This window comes from Xiphophorus maculatus, chromosome 12, assembly GCF_002775205.1.
Source record: "Xiphophorus maculatus strain JP 163 A chromosome 12, X_maculatus-5.0-male, whole genome shotgun sequence".
Lineage (NCBI taxonomy): Eukaryota > Metazoa > Chordata > Actinopteri > Cyprinodontiformes > Poeciliidae > Xiphophorus > Xiphophorus maculatus.
The window spans coordinates 8,996,303-9,023,977 of NC_036454.1; the positions used below are offsets into that span (position 1 = coordinate 8,996,303).

The window sequence follows — 27,675 nt, forward strand, 5'->3', positions numbered from 1 at the left end:
AAATGTGACAGCCATTCAGCAGCTGATTTGCAATTGAAAAGGGGAGAAGGGAAAAGTCATACTTCACTGAGATCAAATAAGATTATAAAAAAAATAGCGAAAACTTGTCACTATTTTCAAAGTGTACGTTTTGGACTTTGAAGATTCAGTTATTTAAGGGCAAGGCACTTAAGAATAAAAAGTAAAGTACATATGCATACCAGTAACTACTATCGGTATAAGAAATATGAAGATAAGTTAATAAGAAGGCAATTATCAATGCAATTAGGTTTTTCTTGTTTTTCATGTCTAATCTATTATCTACTTTCTTCAGTATGAAGTCGTAAAGTACCAAAGACCTAAATAAATCAAAACTAGTTAATCAGAAGTAATTATAAAGCATTTCCTAAAGGTATCTGCTGAAACTCAATACTCCACTCAGAAATTTAGTGAACACCATCATCTGCACCTTTTTTGAACTCCATCTTTTTTTTTCTTCCTGTTAGTAAATCCGCAGACTTTCATTGGATCCTTTAGCTTTGAAAGTCAGAGAGTAAAGCTGTGCTTAAATTATGTGCCAGGTCTGCTTTTCCAAAAGCAACCATCAAGTATGAGATCTTTGATTCACTTTAGACATTTGAACCAAAAATTTCGACTTTGTAGAAACCTTAAAAAACCCCACAGAGAATTTAGGCTATTGGATTTTGATCAGGTGGTTAAAATGAAAAATTTACAGCCTATTTCACCTACATACAATCACAATTCAGTTTTGAAATTAAATGATTTCTTTTTTTTAAGATGCACACAAACAAAAACAAAATAATTGTATGATGTTTTAAACATTTCTTGTAAAACTTATTTTTTATTAAAACTTTTTGTTTTTAACCCCAATAATTAAGTATTGTGGTTCTGATCTCCATTTGTTTGGACAGTGTCAATTGAAAAAGCTAAAAACAAGATTTAACAGTATATTTGTTTCACTCAAATCATGTTCCATTAAAAATATTGAATGCAATTGTGTTTATCAGATTATCTAGAGCTACATAAATTAGACAAAGGGAGTGATTTTCACATGTTCAAAGTCTAATAAAAATCATTATATTCATGCAACAATTACAGCTCATTTTATTCGTTTCTTTCACCATCAACATTATGTTATAATGTAGGGTATTTTAAGATATTTTTAAATTTTACACCACTGCCATCACTGTAGACAATGACAGAATATAAATACTTGCCTGTTTACCTAAATCTCCACTGGGGAGTTTTTCAGCTGCTGGATTTGTGGTCAGTAAACTTATATTAGATGTAAACAGAAAACAGCCAATTGTCCTAAATTATTTGCCGGTGAGAAGTACTTGTTAAAAACTGCTTTTAATTTTACAGCAGCTTCTCAGGTTTTCTTTTATTAAACCATTTGGTGTTGTGTCAACACTTTGTGCTTTGTTAATTAGTTTCAAGTTGATCTTTTATAAGTGTGGAGTAGAGAGTGCTTTGTGGGCAGGATGGAGGGGTACAATAAGCAAATCATTTATTGCCCAGTGGCAGGGAAAACAGAAATTGGTGCTCAGGCGGCTTTAACTGTCAGGCCTAAACAGGAGCCATTATGACTGCTGATCAGCACAGTGTTTAAGAGCATTCCAGTTGGAGTCATTTTCAATCATGCATTTCTTTAAATAAAGTCATAAATGCAGTAATGAAGAAGCAAAAGCCCAAACAGGACAACAAACAAGACCAATGATGAGAACTCAGTCTCAAAGTGATGAGTTATTTGCCATACTCATTATTTGCTACACTATGCACTGCCTTGTTTGGTCATTTGTGTCATCGTCTGTTTTCTTCTTCGTGCCTTTTACTGAGTGCATGTAAGCTATACTGTACTGCACTGCACCTACAACTACCAATGGTATTGCTTTGCTTGGATATGTATCTACAAGGCAGAAGATGGTCATTAGATTTACAAAAGGCTCCATCTTCTTATTTAATCTTCAGCAGTGGTCTTAGTCCTTTTACTTCAATAAGGCAGATGTTTGCCTTTATAAAAGGCATGTAAACATGTCTTCCAGGTTCTTGGTTTGTTGTTTTTTTGTTTGGTTTTTACATTGGGCACTGTTTCAGCTGGTTATAACCGGTTAAATGAAGCGATAGCTATAGGGAATACTGGTAATATTCACATGGCTCTGTGATTTCCATCAGAAGTGTAATCCTGGCTAGTTGACTTCAACCCCCCCATGCCCATGTCAGGGCCTTTAAGCTGAGCATAAGCCATAAGGACATGTTTTGTAAATTGAACACAGGATTTGAATGGAGCTTATGAGCACATTAGATAAACAAGCCATTGCCAAGGTATGAACTTATGCAAGCGTGATAGGAATTACTAGCTCCCCTTCATACCAAAATAAATCGAGTTTGAGACAGCTAAAACTGTAAAAGTATAAAAAACTGAAAGGGGGAAATCACAATCACTCGTCTTATTTTTCAAGTTTATGCACACATTTCCCCAATGTCAAATATTTGATGGGGTTTTTTTTTAGAAGAAAAAGGTGCAAAGACAAACAAAAATTGCAAGTTTATCAACTACTCAAAATAATGTTTACATTTTCTCAGTGAAGAATGGGCAGCATCTAGTAAAGTTGTAACTTGTACAATAAGTATATCTTTGGCCTATTTCAAGAGTGTTCTAGTATGCCAAGACAATATATTTTCACGAGTCAGGGAAATAAAAAAAGCTTTAGTAAAAAATTTAATAAACAGCGACTTTCAGATAAGGATTCCTTTCCATTAGCAAATATCAGTTGTTTCGCTCCCCAATTTAAATGAAAATCAATCTCCTCCCAGGCTCATGTTTTTAAACTCCTCAGTTAAATGCTCGGACCAAGAGAAATTCAACATTAAGTTTGAAAGAGGAGCATCACCAAGCAACTGATACATTTTCAGCTCAGAGGAATGCAGGTGCTGTCTGTAGGAGCCCAGTTTCTAAATGGGGCTCTTCTATCCAGCAACAGTGAGTGGTGCGAACAATGAGCACAGCAAAAAAAACAAAACGGTCAGCAATTTACATATCAACACCCCCTAAATTGGTAATAGCAGACCCAGACGCAAAGAGCGATAGACGAACACAAAAGAAAGATGAAAAGGGGCCGAGGAGTGCCGGAAGTTGACAAAAGAAAAAAGATGAGGAATTTTGTATCTGGAGACAGTTAAATGAGGGTGTGACATGAGACTCGAAACTGTGGTGCATGTGGTAAGAGGATCACTGTCAGTATCAGCAGCTGAGGTTCAAAGCAAACAAAAAACTTAAAATTCATTTTCAAACACACTCTGCAAGTTGGTAATTGCAATTTCTGAGATAATGTCAATTATTTGGCAGAACAGACTGCCAAAATAGTACCTCTGTCTTTTCCGACTCCATTCTCTCTTCTTTGTCCTCATTTCATTTTCTCCTCCTCTGTGTTTACCCCTGTCTATTTTCCTCACCCTCACACAAATACGACACCCCAAAATGCACAAACACTGACGCTATCTCGAGGCTGATGGCTGTCACCTTTGTGTACTCAGCCTCTTTCAGGAGCCAGCAATGCAAACACCCTCATGAATATTCAGGGCCGATTTGAGATTGAAAGAACGAGACGGAGGTAGTAGGAGATGGGAGGGGGAAAAAAAGAAGGGGTGACAGGGAAACTGAAGGGATACAGTGGAGAGAAAGTAAAGGAGGACTGCTGCAGGCGGAACAGATAGAACAGGGTGGATTACGAGAATAAACAGAAACCCAGTGACAGTTTGGGTTAAACAGACAAGAGAGAGCAGTGTTTGTTTATGCTGCTTGTTCCTGATCAATTCACCATGGTCTGCTTAAAACAGTGTGACTTTCCCAATTTGAAAGAGAGTGGCGAAGAATGAGAAAGTAACAACAACCAATAAGATCATAGCTGCGATGTTAGGGATGAGATATTTTGCGCTTAACAGTTAAAGCAAAAAATCATGATATTCATTCATTTTGCATTGAATCACTTTGACAGCATTAGCAGTTACAAATGGAGGAATAAATTAATCACACTGGACCCAACATTCTGTTTTTCTTCACATTTCAGCTATTTTACTTACTAGTTCTCATATTTGGACATTCAAATACATAATTAGGAGAATTAATGCTTAATATATCGCAAGTTGCCTGCTTGTTGATAGAAACTGTAATCTAATTTACCAGGCAATATATTTAAACTCTTAACCCTTGTGTTGTCTTGCGGGTCAAAAGTGACCCATTACCATGTTTACCTTTAGAAAAAATACCCTAAACTATCTTTTACCGACTTGAAATTTTATGACTTTTCCTAAATTGACCCCTAAATTCAGAATGTCTTCTGAATACAAATACAATTTTAGAGTGATTTAAGTACATTTTGGACTTTGTGTAATGTAAAGAGATCACCATCCATACAAAAAAAAACATGGATAAATAGAGAATATGTACTGTATGTCTAAGAATCGTTTAACTTCGTAATGTTTGAAATGTGAAAGCGATCAAAACTGAAAAAATATGTATAACCCTATTTTGTTTGTAAAAAGTTCAAAACTTTTAAATGATGCTTTCCGGAGCATTTTTTGCAAGCAGAAATGGTAACAGATTGCAGGTCAAAGTGATTAGTATCTGCTTCATTAAGGGGGTCTAACTGTGCTGTCATGTAGTCGGCTAATTATCAAGATTATGTGTGTCTAAATGTCGTGACAAGTTGAAAATGTATTTATCACATGGAAGGCTTGGCCTTATGCTGTTCTTATGTCATACACCACTAAATTTACTCAAATGGTCAAATGTTTTTGGTCCAAGTTAAATGAAATCATTTTATCTTTAGTGGAATAAACTTCTTGAATACCAGTTTAAACCAACAAACCAGTAAATGTTACTAAATTGTGATTGACAGAGTTAACTTTAATTATTGCATGACAAAAAAGTAGCCTCAGAAAAGCATGTATATACATAAACCCAGTCCGTAGCTCTGCTGTCTGTCTAATTTCAAATGCTCATTCAGTTGGAAGAATGTAGACTAAGTTGCTTTAATATTTCTTACATTTCTAAATGTTGGCTGTTGATGAACATATGACAATTGGGTAAAAGTAGATGGACAGCTTCATAACCATTTTTTTTTCCATTCAACACTTTGTTGCACATAAAATGTTCAAGCATTTTACTCATTTTTTGGATAAATATTTGTGCTTATCTGTCATATAAGGCTCAATCTAGCTGCTATAAGCCTCAATCTTTAAAAATCTATGTATCTACATGCAAATAAATTGGTTTTCACTGCAAAAATGTATCCACATCACACACAAAAATAACTGTACTTAAATAGAATACATTTATCACTCGGTTCTCTTTTTTAAGTATGTTTCTTTTCTTCCATCTATCACATTCCTGAAAAGTAATCTTTGATGTCCATTGAAACAGGATTCAGGCTCTTTAGAAGCAGCACTCTAAATAATCACCTTATCCATTAAACTGGTCTCATAACAGTATATACTGGTGCCTATATTGGTCTTTGAATCCTTGTGTGTTCTTGCTACTCATATTCTCATACATGTAACATTTGTTGCTTTATCATTTGTCCATAATGTAGAAAAAATGATGGCTGCCACATTCAAACAGGTTTTCAGCAATGCTTTTTTTTTATAACATAGTAAAAACTATGGCATGATTGATATTTTTAGAACTTGTTACAGCTCTAAAAATATTAAACTGGATGTCTTTTTAAACTCCTTTCTGTGATCACGTTGGTGAGACATTTGGTAATTTGTTTTACTATTTGGCATCAGTTAAGTCTTTACTTTGTATTTTTTTGTCCCATTTTGTCTAACGAACAGAAGCTACCTAATTATGAACATCTTGATAGAAGGTGTTGATCTCCTTGGGCCACAGCCTCCTTCATTGAAGAGATTCACATCACCTGCTATGCTTAAACCCATTAAGCATTCAAGTTTATCTAGCTTGGGGTTAGAAAATGTGCCTAAAATGATAAGGTTAAAATACCCAGTTGTCTTATAATTGTGTGCAGTCTATTGGCATGCAACATGCAGAGACTATATCTAAAGAGATTGTAGGAACAATTAAAATTGGGGTAATTGTCAATTGCATTGTTAAAAACTGTACGGAAAGTGTGGAACTACCTTAGAGGAAGAAATGTGGTCATAGTGATCCTGAATGATTGTGATTGAAAACCACTTAAGCATTTTGGTGGAAGTCAGGACTGTTTAATAGTTAAAGTAAGAGGGTAAACAAGTCAAGAGATTGGGACAGCACAGATGTGTAGTCATAAGAAAACCACTGATCAGTGATACTAACCAGAGAAGTACTTCAATTTTCAAGGGAGCATAAAAACTGACTTTGGAGCAATGGAAGCAGGTCATGAGGTATGTTAGTCCAGATTTTCCCTCTCTCAAAATGATGAGTGATGGGTACATCAGGGTAAGAAGAGGGGTGGCGAAATGATGTACCCATCATGTCTAATCATCATGTTTTGATCCAGGGTTGCTGCAGTGAGTCAGATCGTGGTACAGCCACATTATGTGGTCAAAGACTGAGCACAGGACACAGCCTGAATATACTGAATGAACAGATTATTCCAGTAATGTCTTTTTCTTCCTTGATGAAGATGACAATACCAGGATTTATTGGACTGAAATTGGGTAAAAGTGGTACAGTGGTACAAATGGGCATCATTTTTGAACATCGATTAGAGGCTTGGAGTCCAAACCTCAATCCCACAAAGAATCCTTGGGATGTGCTGGAGAAGGCTTTGGACAGTGGTTTAACTTGATCATCTTGGTGAAAAATGAATGGTACTCTTGATGGAATAAATCTTAACATTGCAGAAACTTATCAAATTAATGCAAGAGTGAATGGTGCCATCAACAAAGTTACTGTGGTCCCCCCAAAAAATACCAGAGCGTGAGTTTTTTGGGCAGACGGTGTAAATGCCTCTCTTATAAGTAGCACAGAACTGATACCCTATGCAATAGATAAAATATGAGCTACTCATCTGTCTGTTACTTTAAGCAGTAAGAGCAAAACAGTGTGACATGTTTTGTTCTGTTTCCCTTCCCTATCAATCTTTTCCATTCATATATTGAGTTGTTAAAATATTGTTCCTCATTTTTGCTTTTTCTACCTTTGTGTTTAACCTCTGTCTGTCTTCTTGGCTCAATCCTCTCTTCGTGTCCCTCCATCTCCTCAGCAGTTTATCATAATCACATCACCTCAGTGTAATAGAGCACACTTAAGGCTTATTATGTCTCACACACATAAATACACGCATGCACAAAACTATCGCACACAAATGAGATCCACTTAAGCCTTATTACATGTCTAACTGTGCTTCTGACACAGAAGATTATCCGTCAGGTTGCATGCACAGGCAGGGGGCAAGAATTGCAGGTAAGAAACGCACATGTACAGACAAAGCTTAACTCACAATAAAAAATGGTAAATATTTAGAATGTGTGAAAATGAGCCTTTGCACTTTTATTTAAATTCACAAAAATGGAAACAGGTATAGATGAGAATTTATCCATTTACAAATATATTTCCCACCCGAGATAAACATATTTTGGTATGAAATGTACAGACTGACCCCAGAACAAAAGCCAGAGACCTTGTGAAGATGCTAGCTGAAGCTGGTAAGATGAGAAGTGTTGTTATTCACAGTGAGAAAGTGTCCTGTATCTCCCTTCAGCAAGGAAGAAACCTTTACTTCTAAAGAAATATAAAAAGCCAGATTGCAGTTTGAAAATCCACACAGGCACAGATATCTTCATTTCTGGGGACATGTCATGGGGTCTGATGAAAGAAAAACTAAAGTAAAAAAAGATATATATATGTTCTAGCTATATTTTCTGTCATTTAGCAAATGGAAACTGGTAATTCAAATTGACCAAAAAACAGAAGAGATCTGATTTCTGGTTTCAGACATATAAATATAGAAATCTTATAAGAAGTATACAATAAAGATGAGGAATTTATAAGGCAATGATGGAGGTGACCTTTTAATTTCTATATGCATGCGTCCATTTAAGTAAGTGCAGAATATACTGTATGTTCGTGTGCAACTGTTTCATGCTTGCATACAGGACTTTTATATATAGCAAAGATGCTTGTGCAATGTTGATGTGTGTGTGCATGGCAAGAAAATGTGTACAAAGATAAAGTAATTTATTTTCCCTCTCTTTGTCTGTGGGTGTATTTGTGTATGTCAGCAACTAGTAAAACATTGTGCACCAAAGTGTAGTCACACTCTCTTTTCCTTCACTATCCTCAAATGAACCTGAAGATGTTGAACAAAAAGAAATGCAGATTTATCCCCATTTGTCATTGGGAAATTTTATATCATTCATTCAAATATAATGTACTATTAAATGGCTTAATCACATTAATAAAGATGCTTCCTTTATCTTGGATAATGCCCCTAGTCTATTGAAACTTCTCATTGTTTTAATTGTTCTCAAATCAAAACAATGATAACAGACAACAATGCGTAACCAAATTCTTACTTAATTAGATAAATGTCACTTTCACTCAGTGATTTTCATTATGGTAACCTGCTTTCTCTGCTCCCTTAATCACATTTTCACCTGGCAGAGATGATATGCTAGAACAATGGAAACAAAACTGTTGAATGAAAGGTTGTTGGCTCCATATAGTTAGCCTTAGGTCACTAAAATAAACTTACCAAATATACCATAGAGGTGCAGCATTTGTAAGCCATTTAAAGAAGAAATATGTTGTCCAACTTCCTTGGTTCTTTTAAGTGAACATGGATGGAGGCAGAAACATTGTCACGAAGTTCATTTCATGTAAACCTTACACAGTGTGTCTCAAAAGTATTCACACCCTAAATGAACTTTTCAGCATCTTGTTATCTCACAAACAAACTTCAGTGTATTTTATTGACCCCCACAGCATAGTGCATTACGGTAAAATTAATAGAAATGGACATACTCTTTTTATTAAATAAAATCCAGTTCAACTAATGCCTTCAGGAGAGTTGTGTACTCCACAAATCTATTCTTTACGGATAAGTGGCAAAACGAAAGCATTTTGTACAGGAAAGCCATAAGAAGTCATGTTTGCAGATTCCACAAGTCATGTAGGAGACACAGTAAACATGAAAAAATGATTCTGAAAATTATTATAGCTTGAACAAATAGTGTAATTTGGTGCCAAAGCCTGTATAATCATCAATAAATGGCCCTAACTGATCATGGTAGTCTTCGTTTAAATTGTATAACAATAACCCACTCAACTCCAGCGAGTGGGGAAGACTATATATTCAGGTGCAACATCAAGAGGTGTAAAAAACGTAAAACACTTGATCAATACTCTGATTCACAACTTTGTCTACTCCCAGTCTCAGGCCTCTTATCCATATTAGCACATTCAGTTAATGCTTAGTGAACACTTTACTGGGTCCAGCCTGTTTTTGATTTCTTTGAGTGTGTGTAATCAGTACCCTATTGATTCATGTTAGGTTTGTCACAGCTGTTGAGGTGTGACTTCACTTAAGTTAATGAAAATCCACTTTCAGCCTTCCACTTTGAAATGAAGTTCCTGCACTTCTGTGGTGTTTGGTATTGTTAAATTATATAAAAATAGGTTAAGGAAACAAGACAACATGTGGTCATATGTCAGAAGTTTTCTTAAGATTTCCCAAGTTTAAGTATGGCCAAAATGAGCAAGAAAACCTTTGGACAGAAGTAAAAATTGTGTTGATCTACAGAACAGTGAAAATCCACTGCAAATTTCCTAAAATAACATCACATCCATATATATTATTAACACAAATGTACATTCTTTTTTATAATGTAAGGCTCTTAACAAAAGGTGGTTTTCTAAATGTAAAAATAAACTGGTATTAGTACCATCAACCAATACAACAGCATGTTTTTCAACTAGCAGTAAAATAGGTGAAATGTGTTAAATTCTAATATAAGATATTTTAGTTTTAATTGTTAGCAATGAGAGGAATACATTTTGCTTTCCTGGTTAACATCTGTATTTACCAAAACATTATCAGTGGAAAAAACCCCTCAATGTTTTGATTTACTGTTCATACCATTTCAACTTCCATTGAGCCACACAGACGACATGGGAGAAAAATATGTAGCTTTTCATGCAAAAACTTACAATATTGTCTAACTGAATTGTTCCAGGCTGAGCACCTTGCTGGCAACTGTATCTGTATAAGTTCAGTCAATTGACCATTTAAATGTTAGTTAACCTATGATTTTAAAGTCTTTAAAAAATGTGTAGCTAAACTTAAATAACAATGTGAGCAACTGCGGTACAATTAATTTGAGGAGGGACTGTGGGTGTACACCCCCTCCACCCAAAATGTTCAATGGCTCCCCTTAGCAAACTGGTAGAGAAAGTAAAAGTATAAATGCATGCAAATTATAGAAATAGAATAAGAGCTATTTGATGTTACTGCTTTAAATTTTGTTACTATAACTAACTGCATGAAAAGTATTGTTATCTCTACTGTATGATGGATCCAGGCACTCAGCTATTTGCTGGGTGGAATGATGCATTTGCACATCTGTCACTTGACAGCCTAAAATCCCTGAAGTTATTGAAATGAGGCAGAATAGATAGAATAAGATATGCATGCTTACTCTAGATCAGTGGTTGTGAACTTATTGTCTCAGAGAACAAAAGAGCTGTCTAAAGGGATAAGTCGAACACAGATATTCGGCCTCTGTCAAAACCTCATGTACTGTGGGAGTACCTGAGACCCTTTAAGGGTACTGCCCTCCGGTTTCTGTAACCCAGATTTTCTAATTTTATACTCATTCTTTTCTTTCTTTGTCTCTTCAGTTTTCTTTCAGTCCCAGTTGCACTTTTCCTGCTCTGTATTTGATTTCTGTCTCTCCGTTTCTGTTGGATCTGCCATAAATACTTGCAAAGTTACTATTTGTGTTGCTGACTTCTGGAAAAACTTGAGCAAACAAAGGTGACAGCCATCAACTTTGGGAGGTGGTAGCATTGAGAAATTAAACATGGCACATATGCAGGAGACGAGTAGGTTGATATAGCGAAGCCACAAACAAACAGAAACAAATAGCCAAAAATAGCCAAAAATTCTAACCAGTTTAAGCAAAAATGTTCTACAAAAGATTTATGGTCTTACCTCAATGTGAAGTGTTCCAGGTTTGAATCTGTCTTCATGTATATGCCAAATGCCACTGTTTTGCCAAGTCGAAGCGGACTTGGTGGTACAAGTACCTCCAGGTTCTCATCTAATTGCAGTCTTTCTCCCTTAGTAGAAACTGGGCCGATGCTCATCTCCACAGTACCAGCTTTCATCATGTCCTGAAGGCCTCCATCGTCCAAAGTACCCCACTGTCCTCCAAGACCAATCCCCAGGCCTCCAAGAGGCCCGACATTTGAACTCTGAGCTTTCCATGGCTCATTTACAATGGATGGACAGTCTTGACCAGCCCCTTCCACTGGGATGATTGAGTAGTACACATCCACTGATGGTAGAGACACTTCAAGAGGTCTTTTTCTCCCTTGTGATGGTGTAAACCAAGCTTGTGGAATCTCCAGACGGACCACACAGATGCCAGATTGCCCCGTGAGACGGCAGCCTGCTGAAGGCGCTGGTTCATTGATGTCACGTACGGCCAAGGCGCGGACACATGGGAGAATGGATCTAGGAAGTGGGTCAGGCTCATCCCAGCGGCGTCCAATCAGATAAAATAGTACCTATAGAGAAAACAAATGCATGTAACATTAAAGTAAGTAGATTAAGATAGTAAAGGTAAATACATCAATACCAGAATACAAAAACCAAACACCTAAAAAATTCAGTAGATACTGACTCTCTTCAGTCGTAGTCCACTTTTCTTAATTATAACTGGAATTAAATTTTTCACCATGTTGTATTTGTCTGTTTTGTTAGTTTTCCTTCAGAAGCATAAAAAGCATCTGCTGCAGGACTGATATTTCTTTACAGAATGGATATGTGCTTTTATTAAATCAAGTATGTTTACATTGCTGGAATCAGAATTGAAGGAGCAATTTTGTCGATGAGTGTCAAGTTTCTATGGAAACTATTTTAAAATCAGTGAACTGCAGAATTAATTATCAAGGTAACTCCTTAAGATAACCCGGAATGAAGTAGTGTGGTAAAAACAAACCACTGGTTCTACGCTTTGTTTTGCACAGAGGCTCTGGACCCCCAGTTGTTGAGAAATGAATGTTTGCTGGAGGGGTGGACTCTGTTAAAGTTTTAAATTTCACCCAATCAACTAGTGATTGGGTGAATCAATTACCCAATCAGCTATATAATTGATTGGGTAATACGGTAAACAGCTATGACATATGCAATGAGCGAGTTCGATGTTGAGCAGAACAAGGTGGCAGTGTTAATTCAATATTTGGAAGCGTGGCCAACACAGACTGAATGGCTTCATTCACTTTCTCTGCTGCCATTGCCAACCTTCAATCGTAGGCAGACTAAAATTGTTCACGTTTTTTCTGTTTACCGATTGGCCAGTTTGAGATTCAACCGGAGGTAAGGGATTTAGTAAAAATCCCTCACTTATTCTTACCATAAAAGTTTATTGTTTTTAAGCAAAGGAATCCTAGATAATATATGCAATACATAAAATTTGCAAATATGACTTATAGAGAGAACTCAGAAAATTATGTTCTCTATTAATGTACAATTTGTTCTGATATTTTCAAGAAAACAACTTTTTTTCCCCCTCATAAATATGAAATGTGAAAAGTCCAAAAACCAAAGAAGTGATAAAACAAATTGGGATGTACCTGAATCCATCGTCTTGTTGACGCCACTTTATGGACCACCACTTGACCTTTGATCCTCCAGTTCATCGTCACCTGACTGACTGAGGTCAGCAAATGTGGCTGAGGACCTCGAAGAAGCTCGGTTGGGATCATTTGCTCGATGCTCAGATTTCCATAGCTGCAATTGACACTGGGTTGGGACTGTAGAGCAACGCCTGGCTCCAGCTGGTGAAGAAAGAATGGCTCAGTCCGTGATGACAGGCTTCCATTTCGCATGACCTCCTGATTAGCTTCCCGCAGAAAGAAGGCAGAGTCAGTGCCGCTTAGCTGGCATTGGACTGGGAGATAGGTCGGGAGGGAAGAGGAGAAACGAGGCTGGGAAAAGTCCGGTCCTGTGCCTGGTCCACCCCCTGCTGCTCCTAACGAGCTGTCAGACACTGAAGAGAAAAATTGACAAAGGACAAAAGTTAAAAAAACAGAAGAGAGGAACAGCATAAAAAGGTCAAACAATAGTTTGACCATTATTATACTTAAAGGTGTTGGTGAAACCTGGCTTTGTGTGTTCTTTGTTCACCAGAGCAGAAAATAATTTATTCACATAAAATTGACGTTGCATAAATCCATCTTTAATGACCATTGCAATGAATTTTTATTCACACTCTGATTATTCACACTCTGATATAAACACATGCGCACGCATATCAGCTTCTTTCACACAAACATCTCCATTCACTGACACACACAAAGGCCATAATGTATGGAGCGACTAACACTTGTTGCATCACAGAGACATTTTGATAGAAACATAAGCCCACAGTTGTGTCCATGAGGTATTGCCTAAACATCACAGCTTGCATTAAGGCATCACTATTTTTAACACCAATTCTATGAGTAATGGCCCCACATATGTAAAAATGGCATATTGCTTGTTTGTAGTTTTTTTCATTATACTGAAATCAGATTTTTGTACATTTCAAAGTGTATTCTTTGTCTTTTTTCCATTTTAATCATGTTGAAAAAAGGAAATAAATGCAAATTTTAGGAAATGTTTCCATCAAAGCACATTCACTAGTATTGCAAAATTAATAAGTAATACAAAAAGGGACTGTTTTGATTTGAGTGCAAAAAAGAATTGTAGTTTTGTCTGTTTTTCTTTGTATTATTGACAGCTTAGCAAACACCAGGCTGAGTCTGTCTGTTTAGCACAGCCATGGCAGCTTTGCTCGACAAAAGGAGAATCGGATACTCCTCCTGTAGTATGAAATTGAGGTGCCCTCAAGCTAGTTCAGGCAACTCCAGCTGTGCCGCAGTTTCAGATGTGATCTTCACAGATGTGGTTTATCAATTTTTGTGGCCTATTTAATCTGTATGTTCCCTTTGTCATTTAATCCTGCTACTACTTCTCTCTGCCTGCTGTCTGCTACTTTTCTACCCCTTCATCACTCCAGGATTCGTCTCCTATTTCAATAGCAATGCTAGAAGACATTTACAGGGGGCAGAGATTTGCATCAGACCCTCAGACGTTGAGAAGTATAAACATGTAGTTGTGAGGTTGGCACCTGGTTGCCAAACCCAAATTTATAGAATGATCTTTATATTATTAAAGTGATGCATTTTTAAACATGGCATTAAGGCATGGAAGTGTCTGGGTAAAACAATAATGTCGACTGGTCTGCATATTTATAGATAAAAAATGTACAAAACAAGTAAATCCCTTAGCTCTACAGAGTTATTCAATGCTACAAAAGAGAATATGTAGGTGTGAAAAACTGAGTAAAAGGTGCAACGAGCTTTATTACTGTTCTCTAAAATGCTAAAAGCAAACCATTTCATAAATGGTTTATGGGCAACTAGTATAATAATACAATGGCAAAGAATAAGTTACATGATTGTGCTGCAGTCCTGTAATTTATCTACATGTGTGTCTGTCAGCTGTCACAGCTCCAAACCACTTCATACAGCTACATCAAACACAGGTGATTAAACACAGAAGAAAAAATTAGGTTGAGTAAATGTAGGAAGTTGTATTAAAATGAATGGGAGTGCACCTGGCATTTATAATACTTCGATGTACTGTAAAAAGAGATTTAAATGTTTTCAACACTTATTTGACATTGTAAATCTATTATCTTCTTAGACGATGAACAGAAAAATAAGTTTCTACTCCAATTGTAGTGAAACAAAAAAAATGCACATGCAGAATGAGAAGTTTGTGAGGGAAATTGCATGACTGTATTTTTATGTGTCCTTGGGAAGCAGAGTGTGAAAATATAATGAGGGTGGGACAGAGTAGCGCTGTCTGGGGCAATTCATACTGAGGCGACTTCACAAAAAACAAGAGCAGCGGAATAAACCGCTACCTCTGTAAAAATGAGTAAGCAGGTTCTTTGGTTATGGTGCCTGGGCACGTAGGGATAAGTTTAAAGTTGAGGAGACAAGCAGAAGGAACATCAGACAGCAAGCAAGTAACAGCATAGGGGAAAGACGACAGACCCAGAGGAAGTAGGAAACAAGTACAGGGTGAGAGAGGAAAAGATGGTAAAATGTCTGTGAAAATTTGCACAAAAGATCTCAATTTGGATAACTGGTGGTGGTTTTGGCATTTTTATGTTACACGAGGTGGCTGCACATGACTCACCAAAAATTACACTCCAGTCCAGTCCGCAGTCTTAGTAAATGGATTTGAAGCACTGCATGAATAAAATGTTTGACTGAACGCTAAGATGACTGGTAAGAAGAAAAAAAAAATTGAGTACAGCCTATTGAGCTGAAAAATTGAAAATTTCAGTTAAACACAGTTACTAAAGTGTTCTTGTAATGTGAGAAAACATAAAAAGAAAATCTAATAGCATAATTTTTCAAGTTTTAAAATTATACATATTAGTCGTTTTACAAAACAACACAAAATACAGAGATAACCCCAATAATATCTGTAGTCCTGTCAGACTAAGCTTTTAAATAATAACTTAAAATAATTCTTAATTTTACCAATAGCTTTTCTCTGACTGGAAGTGTGGAATGGGCTGGCCAGAGTCCCCACTCAAATCTTGTGCACTTGGTATTGGACCATTTTTTCCTGATCTTTCCATTGTGTAGCATTGACAAATCAATCATAGCAGCTTCTATCTGCTTATCAATAAAAGTTTTGGCGGGAAAGGGAGAGAGTGGTTTCAAGTTTTTCCTTCAAGGATTGTTCCTCTCTTCCAGCTTCCAAATATTACACATTCACTGAGCACTTCATCCCTTCAGGCCATCTTCCCAATATCTTCTTGTTCTTTTTCTGCGGTCTGAATTTCCTCATTTGGGCACCTAATTGTCCCAGCAGGATGTTTGATTGCTAGCGAGGCAGGCTGTTGATTGCCTGGACCTTGTTCTTCCCATTGAGCTGATTTCTCACAACATGTCTTAGTCATTGCCTGTATTTGGCTGTTGCTGTATGATCCGTTCATGGTTGCCATTTGCCTGTGGTATTCCAAGTTACTTATAGCTTTCCTAAACATCCGTTACTTTCTCATCTGGGAGTGAAATTCCAACCATGTCAAATAACTTCCCTCTCTTAGAGAGGTCCTATGATGCGCCTTTAACCCTGTTCAGGTAGTGGAGGACACCTCCTCCTGTCTCCGCACATGCGTGAAGGTGTTGCAGAACAGGAGGGATCTTCTAGTGACAGACTGTTGCATCTTAGGTGCAAAAAGGAGCATTGTCATAGATCCTTCATCCCAGCAGCTGTTAGTCTTTGAAACCAGCACTTTTACTAACAAGTTGAAGCTTCAGCAGCAGTAAAAGCTGCTGTTACTTGCACAGTTCTTCCATTTCTTGAAAATAATCTGCTTTTATGCACAAATATATATGCATATTGTGAAAAATCTTAAGTTACCCCATTCATTCTTTAAATCATAACTGTACAGATGTTTTCTTATGCTGGAAATTTGGTCTTACTGTATAGTCTACTGTTATTTTTGTTTTTGTATTTTCACCATTGTGTCAGTCTGCACTTCCACTTGCCTGTCACTTTGCTGCTGGTACTCCTGAAATCCCCACCGAGTGACAAAGGATATTTCTTTTTTTTTTCCGTATTCTTTTTTTTATGAAAGAGATTTTTATAAAATATACATTTCATGTTATCATGGGATATGACTTCATTTTATTCTTTGGAAACATAGCAGCTGAATGCTTCCACAACTTTGGAGACTATTTTGCATCTTTTTGAAGTCATTGTTATACAGACACATACCTGCTGCTACTTTTGGTTGAGAACATTATCCCTAGAGGCTGAAATTTTTTTATGAGAGGCTTAAAATAATCACAGGCTATGGATCATATGGTCACAACACATCAGCACATTAGGTTTTGCAAGCTCTGTGTTTTCTTCCCTCATTCATTTTCCATCATTATGGGTGTCCTTGAGGTGTCTGCATGGATGTTTCTGTATCCACAGGAATCCTGTGAAGCATATGTCAGAGTCCTGTACAGGGACCTTGAGCACCTGACACATACATGCAGAGCTTTTTCATGCAGGCACAACTTGACCCTTGGATAGAGTCTGAAACACAATGATATACTAAACAGTGTTTTTATTTATTAATGTTTTTTTTTAATGTTTATTCATTTTCAGCCATTTGTGTCTGAAAAAAATCAAAGGAATTTTTACTATGATTATTGATTGCAATATTATCAATCTTTCACAAATGCAAGAGAAAGCATTAATTCATAAAAATAAGTGTTACTTTTTAACTGTATTTATTAATAATCTACATAGAAGGAAACTGAAATATTCCCAGTCACTACAGCCATTGGCTCAATAGGGGGCGTTGTGTTACAAGTCAGAGTTGGCACTCCATCATCCTTACAATGGTATGTCTTTGGCTACAATTAAAACTGGCAAAGTCCAGTTTCTCTGGCATCATTACTTTGGCAACCACAAAACACAACAGGAGTCCATACCCGCTGTGCCCTGCTGCACACACAGACCCACTGACTCTGTGTGTCCAAGTGGATTTCTGAGCAATCCAGTCCTCCTGAACATGCATGCATAAAAATGCGTCTGCTAGCCATTTAAAAGTCTGAAAGCGCGCATATGTGTTCTTTTGGAAGGTTGCTCACAATCAAGAAAGTTTACTGAACATAAACCTGAAACTGTGAGAGAGAGAGTGACGGCGTGTGCGTGCGTGTGTGTGTGTGAGGGCAAAATTGGACAGGAATAAAGCCAGATGTACAGAGATTTGACAAGGCCCATCTGTGATCCTTCTTTCTCCCCCAAAAATGCCCATCCTGCTCTATTTCCAAGTGCAGACACGCTCACACACGGCCAGTAATCAAAACACACTGAAGCGTGCAGGACAGGAAGAGAAAGAAAGAAAGACAGCAAGAGCAAAGCCAGATGGGTCTTAGTCAGGAGGAAAGATACCAAGATGTGATAACAGCATCAGTTTTGCTTGATATTGTGTTGGTAAAATATTAGATCATATTAATGTCATTAATATGACATTTTATTAAAGTGATACACACATATGCACACATTGAGGGTTGCTTTTTCTTATGTTCTTGATATGTCTGATTCAAGTGTGTAAAATCAGTATTCTGTAAAGAGGAACATAATGAAATGTCTCTGGAACGATACATTACAAGCTCACACACAAACTAATTCGGTAAGGTGGAAATGTCTCAGGTTATAGATATATTAAAATCAGTGAGCTAGCATTCAGACAGACTAATATATTCATATCAGCTCTAAAATGCCAGACTTGAACAAAGATGTGAATGACATTAACTTGTTTGATGATTTTGTGCTCATGAATTATGAATGTTTTGAAACTTAAGTTTCATTTTCAGTTGCTTATTTTTCTAACCCTAAATATCCTATAAAATGGACTGTTTAGTTATATAGTCCAATTTGTCTACATATAATACATTGTTAATATAGATTTTCTTTCCAGTCATTGGTTTTTCCTTTAGTTTATTGATTTTTTTTTGTTTTTTTACAGCAAATTGCAGAAAGTATAAAAAAATAACCCCCAAAAAACTTCCTATCTTCATCAGTTACTTTCAAGTCACTTTGTCAAATCTCTTTTTATAGTTTAGTATGCCAACCCTAAAAAAATTTTCTGTCATTCTTTTGTTCTTTCCCCTGTAAATTCTCTTTATGGAGCAAATACTGTATATCCTAAGCATGTGAAACAGGGCAACAAACAAACAAAAAAACACAAGTGTTGATTTACACCTAAAATGTTCAGATTTGAAAAGTATTTGACAAGGAAACTTCAAAACAGCAGTTTGATTTTGCGTGCGGTGACAGTCTAGAAAGTAAATCCATCACAGATGAAGTTTTGGTGAAGTATGAACACTATTGATTTCAAAGATTGCAGTCTATCTGAGCGAAGGGGAGAGTTGTAGAGAGAAATGGCAAGACAGAGATGTTTTTTTTGAGTCACAGAACAAAGAAAGAGAAAAAAAAAGACATAAGGAAAAGAAGAAAAACTAGTGGGAAGAGATAAGATGAAAGAGGGATGAGGTTTCTATTTCTGAGCAGTGCATTCATCATGAGAGTTTATTTTGGTGGGCTCTCATTCTTCCATTGTCTGGCTTGCTATAATTCTGCCCAGGCTTTTCTTTCAGGTGCTAATTGTATTTTTTTTCAGCATTAAAGATGAAACCTAATATTTCAAATATGCACTCTTTGTTCCACACCGACTGAGTTAGGCTTTAGTTCCCCCAGAGTAATATCAAAAACACATGTAATGAAAAAGGTGACTTTGATGTCAAAATGTGCTCTCAGACTGAACAGCGTGAGCCACAAATGAATCTAAAATACTTGTATGTTTGAAATTTAATAAAAAGATATCATACCAGAATTTAAAATATTTCAGATTTGGTGGACATAACATGACAGATAAACTATTGCCTGGAGGTGCAAAATAAAATGAAGAAACAAGAGACTGCACACTCCTCTACTTAAAGTGAAAGAAAGTTTAAGAGTCTTGAAATTCTTATGAGCAAACCTGCACTTGTTGATTTTGTGATGAAAACATAATTTAAATGAAAAAAAAAGAACAGTGAATTAAAATATAAAGTCTTAACATATTGTTTTAAATTCCACACATTTTATCCCTTGTTGCATAAAAATGAAAGTTGTGGGGTTTTTTTTTTTGTTTTTTTTCTTTCACTTGTGATTTTTAAGCAAACTCTTAATAAAGATAAGTACAGCAGTTGTGGAAGAGTTGTAATAAAGGTACGACACAGTGCTATTAGACTCATGGTTACCATTCTGTAATCCATATGACAAAGCTGTGGGTCTTCTGCCAGATATTATGATTAATGTGTTTAATGTATACTTCAGCAGTACAGGAAATGTAAAAAAAACAAACTGGTGGAGACTACCATCAGCTCTTGAGCCATTCAACAGCTGGTTAATGTGGAGATGCTGACTAAGAAGTTTCAATGAGTTCTTGGGACAATTCCTCCACTGCTTCCCTTCCAAGTACTATTAGATTTTCTACCTCTGAAAGAAAACACTGTTTCCTCTGTATCCTCCAGATAGGAGAAACAGAACTAATTGATTATTTTGAGCGTCACATGAAATATTTTACATATTTGTCAGACAGAATGCACAGAACTATGTGTGCAAAAAGGCAATTAATCTCTCAGTACATGGAGAACTTAAGCATCTTTGTATGTATTTACATGTTAGCTGGTTTAAAAATCAACCACCACTTCATTGGAATGATCATTTTTTTGTATCACTGAGTAAATCAGAGCTCATCTGTTTGAGGATATCTCAGGTTTTCAAACTTAAATTAGATTTCTGAATAATGGTCTTCTGAAAAAAGGTTTTCTTACAGTGATTGATTTTGTTTTCGTTTTTTGTCAAAGAGTTACCTATTGGATTTTGCCTACCCTATGTTTCAAAATTCCCAATACTGCCACACACATTTACACCAGGTTTTGATTTATGTCCTTGTCACTGGGTCAAAGAATTCACATCTCCCAAGCTATGCTCTGACCAACACTTTGCTCCTCCGTTTCTAACCCCCATCACAGCTTTTCCAACATGCTGGGTTGGATCCAGTATCTCCCTTTTCGTATTATATCAAAAAGAGTTTTTTCTTATATTTTTCTTTACACCTTTATATATGGCTTCACAGTACTCAGCTTGTCTTTAAACCGTCCCAGTTATTTCCCTTTGGTCTGTAGAATGATATTTTTTCAAAAGGAGTGCCTAACGAACAGAAAAAATGCCATGCCACTACTACATATATTTTCTTGATATAAAACAAATCATTGGTCTACGTCAACCGACTTTGTTTGTGAATCTCTTTATAAGAATATGGAGGAAAGAGACAGGATGTAAAAGAAGACAACTTGTCTTCTTTTGCAGGCATTTCTAGGCATCTAGAAAATTTCATATTTAAAAGTTTACCTTTGTCATTTCCTGAACGGTCGAAGCAGATTCACAGAAGTTCAAAAATAAAACATTTTGTTGGAATAAAGAAGATGAATTTAATGTTTTTCTTTTCTTTCCACGGATAATGCAACCATTTTATTTATCAGTTGAGGATGTTATGTTCCAAGTAAGTTCATAAAACAATCGTTCTTCAGTGTCGTGACTTCTTTTAAATCTGTATTCATTTTTGTATATTAATAGTGATGAATACGACTGAAGTGGAAGAAAAGCTAGTTTTTTGTGTCATGCAAATACATTCAAATCTTGTTCTCGCTACCCTTTTTGTGCATACAAGAAATCACCCTCACAGATCGCTCTTGTGACAAGAACAAAGTCACTGTTCGATAAAAAACACCCAAACTAATAGGGACCCATTTACAGTTTGCAGCAAGTCATGTAGGGGACACAAAAACATGTAGAACAGAGATCAGACAACACCAAATCAAAACGTTTTGACTCAATTATAGTCTTGTTTCAGCAACAGCAATATCTATAAAATAATAAACATGGTAAGATTAAACATTCTGTATATAATCAATGTATAATTAGATATAAATTCAGACATTTATGAGGTTAACATGACAAAATCTGTGAGTATTTAAACCTCTGCAAGGTTTTGTGACATTTCTGACGAGTAAAATTAATATGAAACATCCAGTAAGGAAATAATATGATGTTGGAATGAGCACTTTGAAAATAGTTTGAATTCTGTAGCTGTGATTAATGAAACTCCAGACATGAGGTCTTTTTGTGTGCAACTGGTACAATCAGAGCAGAGATGTGTGAAGAGCAATTTCAAATCCTACAACTGTGGGAGAAGCTGGAACAAATAAAGGAAAGGGCTCTCAGAGAGAAAGTCGAGCAGCACATGCAGAAACAGAGGAGGAGGGTGCAGGATGTGCAGAACTCTTGGTGGCTTACAGACATTCTCTGACTCCAGTGAGCTGGATGCTGAATGCTTTGAATCATTTTGGGCATTTTCCAACTAAAAAGGTTTTCTAGACTTCCACATTTTTGAATCTAAAAAACAAAACAAAAACACAAACCTTTGACCAACAGTTCTTCTAAACGCTAGGACTAATTGTAAACCTTATATGAAAATAAAAGGATTATTCTCAAAGCATGAAGAACATTATCTTGATGACGTGACCGGCACTACTTTGAAAGGATTTAGCACATCAAACTCTATAGATTGTCACCAATCATAGTTGTTAATGATAATAGAGATCTGAAGAAACATCTTTCAACTAGCACTCCTTGAGTGTGAATTTGGTCCAGTGATAAATCCACTGGTCCTTGCTATCATTCAATTCTATCCTTCAGTGATCCACAGCTAGTCGACCAACTTATAAAAGCTGCTTATAGAGCTGAAAGATTTCCCGCATCAATTGACTTAGGAGGAGAAACAAAGCAATGCGCTTTGTAGCATACAGGACAAAAGATTATCTGCAAAGGAAGAATTTATCCTGAAATATTGATGATCTCCAGAAGTTAAGTTTAAATGGGAGGAAGAGTTAAAACAGAGACAAACATTGATAAGTAAAGGGGAGAGAAAGGGCAGGAAAATAAAAGATGGAAAAAGTAAGACTGAACATGACAGGGACAGACAAGGACTGAGGAAGGGCTTAAGGACAAAGAACTAGAAGAGTGGGTAGGAAAGGGAATATGAGTACTGAGAGCAAGTAAGGCAGAAGGACAAGACAAGACTTAATGGAGATAAATGTTGAGAGGAGCTGTGCAAAAAGAAATGGATAAAGGTGGATAGGACAGTGAAGGAGTGGAAGAAAAATAGGACAAAATCTGAACCAAAAAGTGAAGGAGCCCGCAGAAGAGAACATCCGCTGAAGGTATTATTTTATTAGCTCAAATTGACAGTGATAAAAAGATAATTGTGTCGTCAACCTAGCATGCCTGACCAAAAAGGTTAACATTGGGTTTTAAATCAGTCATTAGACAGCTGCTCTTCAAAGAAAAAAGGGGGTAGCGCGAACAAGAACAAGTCTAGCTCCAACACAACTGACTAAAAAAAAAAAACAATGAATGAGACACTTTTAGATTTTTATTTCTAGAATTGTCTATCTTATAATAAACAATTTTTAAACTAATGGCCTTGTGTCATTGTTTCTTCCATTTCACAATTATGTACTGCTTTGTTTTGGTTTATTACGTACAAAATGGGGGAAAGTTAAGTCTCAATTAAAACGACTAATTTCCAGAACCTGATTATAAGCAGACGTTGCAAAAAATCATTACACCTTTGGTCACATTTGTCAAGATCCAGATGTCCATGTTGTGCATACCTTCAATTTATTACGTTATTATAATATTTTATTATAATTATTAATCTTAGCAAATTTGTAGATTTTAAAATGAACTTTTTAGTTTATAAGCTAACAAGCTAAAAGCAACTGTAAATGTGAATAACTACAAAATAGTAAACAGATTTTAAAACAGTTAAATCTTATCAAGACATTTGTCAAAAAGAGTGGAAATGAAGCAAATTTCAGTTCACTTCTTCCTGAGCTGTGGATGTTAAGTGTATACGTAAATTCCTTCTTGATGTGATGCATATGGAGTGAAATGTGCTCAGAAACTTCATTTGCACCAGCCCTCTCACAGGTTACTTTTAACATAAATATCTCTGTAATGCTACGTTGTGTTGTAGTGTAGCACATTCTCCATCGACAGCATCTAATTGCAGACTATTGATTTCCACTTGAACAAAATGCCACCACTCCTTCGTGCTGCTGTAATAGGACTTTATTTAAAAGGTTAAGGATCACTTAAATGTTACGTTAACATGGCTACCGGCCTGCAAGAACAAAACCAATTTTCTTCCGTCTCCGCAGGAGACGCCTTGTATTTTTTCCTGTTGTCAAACATGGAGAAATTGTGAGCTAGGTTTAAGACTGGATGGAAATGGAATTCAATATTTCTTATTTTCTTTGTAAGATACAAGATTTCAATTCATGTGCTTGTGTTAAAGAAAAATATGTATTATCAATCTTTGTTTCCATTTAAAGAATATGGTAAGAAAATTATTCCTTTTAATTTTAATCACAATTTTATTTTATTACTAATTTGTCAATAGGAATTTTTTAAGACGGTTTACAAATATTCCACTTACTGACTAAACACAGACAAACATTGCCCTTTATGTGCTATATTGCCCTTTATGTCCTTTGGTTCCTTCATTTTTAAAAGGTAAGATAGCTTGACGGAAGCTTGATAGACATTATACCTCATCATTTGAAAAAATGACTTCTTAGCACAGCATGCCCCTGTAATCCTTCATTAATCTGTTTACAGCTCTAATCTGATTAGTCCAATCTGATTAATGTTCAACAGTTAATTACAGGAATCTAGTGCAAGTAATCTGATTCTCCGATCAGAGAAGGATTATTACACTTTTGACAGTCTCCTCCCTCCTTGCCTTCCCCCCCGGTTTCCTGAGTCTTTATCAGTATCAGGCTTTTTCACATTTCTCCTCCGTTTAGCTTGCATCTTTTAGCTCTGTTGCCCTGGGACTCTTTATCTGGCTTTCTTTTCCTTGTCAACATCTCTCTCTCTCATCCCTTTCCATCATCTGGCTTTCATTCCTGTTTATCCTTCATTTCATGTCTCTTATCCATTGATTTCTACAGCAGAAATACAAATTAAACTTAAGGCCTGACGAGACAAGATATTTTTTATCACTCCTTCCATAACGCATCAGCCACTTTAATCTAAAAAATTACTTTTAAACATTTTTTTGGGAAAACATGAGGAATGGTAATTATCACTTTGATCAACTTGGCAAAGTTAAACAAAGTGATAATGGTTGTGAAGTTAATCTAATTTCTTTATTTACCTTCTATTATGGTGAAAGCTGCATCCCTCAAACTTATACAAAACAGCATTGATGATCTACTCTCCAATAATTAGGGACTAAAATACCCCAAAATGTTTTTAATATGAGCTTTTATACTTCTTTAATCCAACATCTGTACCAGTGTGTTCATTATTCATGGAGATAAGCAAACATTTCTCCACCTGTTGCATTTCAAAATTAAACTTTTGTTTAATTTTAAAATGCTTTTAAAGGCAAGTTTAAAAGTAGGATTAATCTGATTTTCTTTTTCTTTTTATATATTTCACTCCTGGAACAGTTATTAAAAATTATACGTAACATCACTTCTGAGCAAATTTCTTAGTCAGGGTTTAAAATAATGTCTGGTTAATTCAACAATAATGGTAACATAATGGCAATTTCTACCTACAGACCATATACACTTCCCCAGGTATTACATACACACAGAGACATCAACTAAGTTTTGATTTATTTTCCTTTTTAACTTTCATTTGATAGAGACAAATGACATTAATTAAAAAGTTATTGTCCCAGAGTTAGCTAAAGACTATTATTCATCTTTTTTTTTTTTTTTTTTTTTTTTACATGCAATCAGAAACTAGAATTCTTCCAACAGGGGAGATTACTAAGTTTTGGGTTTTGACTCAAGTTGGACTTAAATTCTAGGTTGTGACTTAGAATCGTAGTTCAGGACTCTCAAGTCTCATTAACAATAATCATCCGATAATAAGGAGTGAAAGCAGGCCAGTATATAAGATACAGACTGCAGTTCTGACAGATGATGCACTGCTGCACGTATTTTACTGTGACAAAATGTCCTTGATTTATTAGTCAAGGATGTTCACAGACCTCGGGCCATTAAACCTTCATAACAATCTATTTATCTTTGCTGTACCTTTATAATTATGGCCACATGTTTCTCCAACTAAACCGTCATATAAGTGTTCTGATCAAATGGTTTGATTTGAAACTGGACATGTGTTAATCTCCATTATTTTTCATTGAACACAAATGTGCATTTACATAATTAGCGATTCACAATTTTGAAAATAATTTAAAAGTGCTCAAAACAGTTTTTTGCAAGTTAAATTAAATGTTGAGATTAAAAAGCAATTGTAAACATGACTTCATGTAAAACATTGCAGGCTAGATGAGAAATCATTTATTTCCTTCAGACTTGAGTCTACACTTGGACTAGCATCTCAAACACTTGAGGTTCGACTTAAACTTGAGGAAAATTACTTGTGATCATTTTGGCCCACTCTTAAGAAAAGATCAAGACTTAGGCTATTCTATGTTACACACTCACACAACTACAACAAAGATACATCTAAAAAAAAAAAAAGCCTGTTTCTCACAGAAGACTCAAATAAAGGACACTTACAGCTATGCTGATGTCACAACGACATAGTGACCCATAGTCCATAAACCATCAACTTACACTTGATTCCAACAATGTGATTTTAAAATATTGGACACCTCTTCTCCTTCCATCCCTGTCATTTCATGTATTTTCAATTAAATCTGCAGAGAGACCCTGTAATATTGAACATTTTTGACCATATATCACAACTGACAGTCATAGCTGTCTTTGTGTCCTTCACCTTGAATTTCCCAGTCACTTTCTGAAAGAACTTTCAAAGACCTGAATTTAACACCAGTATGAAATAAAGATGAATAAAAACCATCAAAACCAAAGAGACAAGGTCATCCATTTAGGGATAAATGGATGATAAATAGGGATAAAATATTCATTTTATGATGAACATGATTATGAATATAGCTGTGAGACTATATTTTGGATAAAATTCAGCTATATAGAGTTTCAAGATCACTGTTTTAAGGTTTTTCAAACAACTCTGATCAAATATTCACTGAATAAGACCATCCATCCATCCATTTTCTTACACCCTGGTCCCTAGTGGGGCCGAGAGGTGCTGGTGCCTATCTCCAGCTAACGTTCCGGGTGAGAGCCAGGGTCACAGGACAACACAGACATGACAAACAACCATGCTCACACACTCACACTCTCACCTAGGGAGAACTTAGAGAGACCAATTAACCTAAGTTATGTTTTTGGACTGTGGGAAGAAGCCGGAGTACCCGGAGAGAACCCACGCATGCACAGGGAGAACATGCAAACTCCGTGCAGAAAGACCCCGGGCCGGGAAATGACCCAGGACCTTCTTGCTGCAGGGCAACAGTGCCACCATCTGCGCTACTGTGCAGCCCCTGGATAAGATCATCTACATAATATTTTAGTCTTTCTTTGTTTGAAAGAGAAAAGGCAAGAAAAGGCATAAAGATTGCATCAAATTTAAACTACAGCTCAAGTTTTTTTGTTTGCAGTTCTGACATTTTTCATTTCTTCTACAAAAATTGTTGGTCAATCTTTTTACACAGCCTGAGACCGACAGACAAACACTATGCATTTTTAATTCTGGCAGGAAAAATAACTATTTTTGCTGATGATTTGTTAGATAAACCATCTACAGTATATTTTACTTTTTAACTGCCCTACTTCTTCTTTGTTCTCTGAATTTAGCTGTTGTTTCCTTCGTTCCCTTTTTTCCTTTAGTCAACAAGCCTTTACAAAAAGTTAAA

The 27,675-nt window shown here is 36.1% G+C and overlaps 1 protein-coding gene across 1 annotated transcript in view; it reads right to left on the reverse strand.

Annotated features, from left to right (window-relative positions):
• LOC102217012 (transmembrane protein 132C-like) overlaps positions 1-27,675 on the reverse strand; it is a 224,800-nt gene that overhangs the window by 129,601 nt on the left and 67,524 nt on the right. The window contains exons 2-3 of the mRNA XM_005801012.3: positions 12,803-13,218; positions 11,157-11,734 (exon numbers count right to left, since the gene is read on the reverse strand). Coding sequence (XP_005801069.3) covers positions 11,157-11,734; positions 12,803-13,218 — 994 coding nt within the window. The remainder of the gene's footprint in view (positions 1-11,156; positions 11,735-12,802; positions 13,219-27,675) is intronic.